Source organism: Papaver somniferum, chromosome 9 (assembly GCF_003573695.1).
Source record: "Papaver somniferum cultivar HN1 chromosome 9, ASM357369v1, whole genome shotgun sequence".
Classification (NCBI taxonomy): Eukaryota; Viridiplantae; Streptophyta; class Magnoliopsida; order Ranunculales; family Papaveraceae; genus Papaver; species Papaver somniferum.
Window position 1 is genome coordinate 125,732,547 of NC_039366.1, and position 2,423 is coordinate 125,734,969.

The following is a 2,423-nucleotide window of genomic DNA, read 5'->3' on the forward strand; positions in this document are numbered from 1 at the left end:
GGCAAGCCGGGAAATTTTCAGACCTGCCAGAGGAGTCAAGGGTGAAACGGAAGCCAAAACCTGATCCCCTTGTGAAAGGTATGATTCTGAAACTGCGGATTTTGCACATTTATCATAAACCAAACTTTAGCAAGATTTTTGCAAATTACCAAAGAGTGAAAAATGGATTCTGATTTCATCTTGCAATTAAGGCAGAAATAATCTAATCTCTGCAAGTGACTAAAAAGCATAGTTTCAGGTTGTATAGTGCCAATATAGGATATTATCCCTTGCATTCCATTACAATAAACATTTTGCAATTCTCAATTATCTAGCAGAAAGTGGATTACATTGACTTATGCAATTGAGGAAAATGAGACATAGCGCTGACACGAAGAGGGATCTTTTTAGAGACAACCATACCAAAATTTTCTGTCATGTCTAGCTTCTCATAGTCCTCACCATCAGGAAGCCCCCAATCAAACCAAAATAAGAGGTTAGCAAGAACAAGCTCAACGACTGAAACACCAAATGATATGCCTGGGCACCCTCTTCTTCCAGACCCAAAGGGTATAAACTCATAATCCTTGCCCATGTATTCAATTGGGTTGTCGACAAATCTCTCTGGCCGAAACTCCTCTGGTTCATTCCAAAATTCCAAGTCCCTCTGAATTGCCCATGCATTAACAAAGACTGTCGTATTTGGGGGATATCATAACCTTTTATTTTTGTACTAGTAAAGTTCTCCCGTGGAATCAAAAGTGGTACAGGAGGATGTAAGCGGAGAGTCTCTTTAATAATACACCTTAAATACTTCATTTGGTTTATGTCATCTTCGTCCACCTTTATTTTCTTTCCAATTACTCCTCTTACCTCATCTTGGGCTTTCTTCTTCAGTGTTGGCTTCTTAATTAGTTCCGACATCGCCCATGTCAAGGTTGTTGATGTTCTACCAGTTCCACCAATAAACATGTCCTGTGATTGCCAACAAATCCAAGTAATTAATCATGAGCTTTACATGTACAGATACAGCAGAGAGACAGGGAGAGGGAGATATCGAACCAGTAGAATTGCTTTCATATTGTTTCTTGTGAGGTTCAGGTGCTCCGTCTGACTTGCGAGCAGAATATCTATTCCTTCCTATTTTCTTGGAAATTAACACTTTCTTGCTTAGTAAGGTGCTCATCTATTACTTCATCGAAAAATGCATCCACTTTTTTGGATACCGTTTTCAGCTTACCAATAAATCCAGTTAGAACATCCAAAAATTTCAATGAGGGGAACACATCTCCGAAACAAACAGCCCCCAATAGCTTTGTCACTTCGTCTGGCAATTCCCTATACCTTTTGTTGTCACCTTTCTCATACTTCTTGCCAAGAGTATACCTACAGATTATGTCATTTGAGAGAGCAAGTAACATTTCACTTAAATTGATTGTGTTTCTCTCAGTGGAAGAGAGATTTATCTTTCTCATCACAATGTCTGTTTCTTCCTCCCTAACAAACTTGAAAGTTTGAGTTCTTCTGATACTCAACAACTCAAAAGAGCACATCCTTCGAACTTTCCTCAAGTATTCATTGTTGGGTGAGAAAGCAATGTCAGTGCATCCATAGAGAAGAGCATTACCAGCAACAGTAAAAGGTCTGTTGGCAAACAGAGAAACTACAAGAGTTGGTGATTGACCTAAATGTAAGAGCATGATCGGGCCATATTTCTTAGACAAATCATGGAACGAGAGGTGGAGTAGTGGTCCTATTTGATGAAGGTTCCCGATAACTGGAAGCTTTGGTGGAGAAGGTGGATAACAAACAGTGGATGGTTTTTGTGACTTGAATAAATATAGAACAGAAAGAAATAAGAAAAGAAGAAGGCACACTGACGAGTAGAGATGCAGAAACATCAGTTCTTGAAAAGATTGTAGTAGACACATTGTTGTGTCTTTGTTCTGATCACAATAGAAATTAATTAACAACTGCTTCAAATGCAGAAACCTATCATCTCACAAACTGCCATCATTTTTTTTTTTTTTTTTTAGAAAAGCTTGAATCTTAAATCTTCGCAATCACATCCCTATCATCTGCTTTTTGGTTGGAATTTATGTGGTTTGAAGTATACCCATGAGTCATGACCCATAATTTCTTTTATCTCTTCCCGGTGACCCTCTATCGTGTTTTCAAGCACACCAAGTGAAATTCTGTGGAACAAGCTTAAAGCACTCAAGATAATAATCAGGATAATGATACAAGAATGTCCATGCCAAAGTGGACCCAGAAGTCAAGAATATTTTGCAAATAATTGAATTAAGAACTTGATAGTTTTGAAGAACAAAATGTGATCCTCTCTGAGATTCACTAGGTGCTTATAGTTGATAATTTTTTGAAGAGCTTGCCATATTTTGTAGAACTTGCCACAATAATTTCGATGATGATTCCAGGTGGTGGGA

General features: G+C 38.1%; 1 protein-coding gene across 2 annotated transcripts; it reads right to left on the bottom strand.

Moving 5' to 3' along the window:
* Positions 1-216: 216 nt before the first annotated feature.
* Positions 217-2,147, bottom strand: LOC113308073 (cytochrome P450 71A1-like). 2 transcript variants are annotated; one of them, XR_003339491.1, is made up of 2 exons: positions 1,042-2,147; positions 217-954 (listed from the first exon to the last, which is right to left on the bottom strand). XR_003339491.1 is itself a non-coding variant. In XM_026556545.1 (2 exons), exons 1-2 carry the CDS (start codon positions 1,057-1,059, stop codon positions 421-423), a joined length of 552 nt encoding a protein of 183 aa, XP_026412330.1. In that variant the 5' UTR covers positions 1,060-2,135; the 3' UTR covers positions 217-420. The 2 variants fall into 2 exon arrangements, 1 of the variants encoding a protein (XP_026412330.1); XM_026556545.1 differs by having other exon boundaries at positions 1,042-2,135.
* Positions 2,148-2,423: the final 276 nt, after the last annotated feature.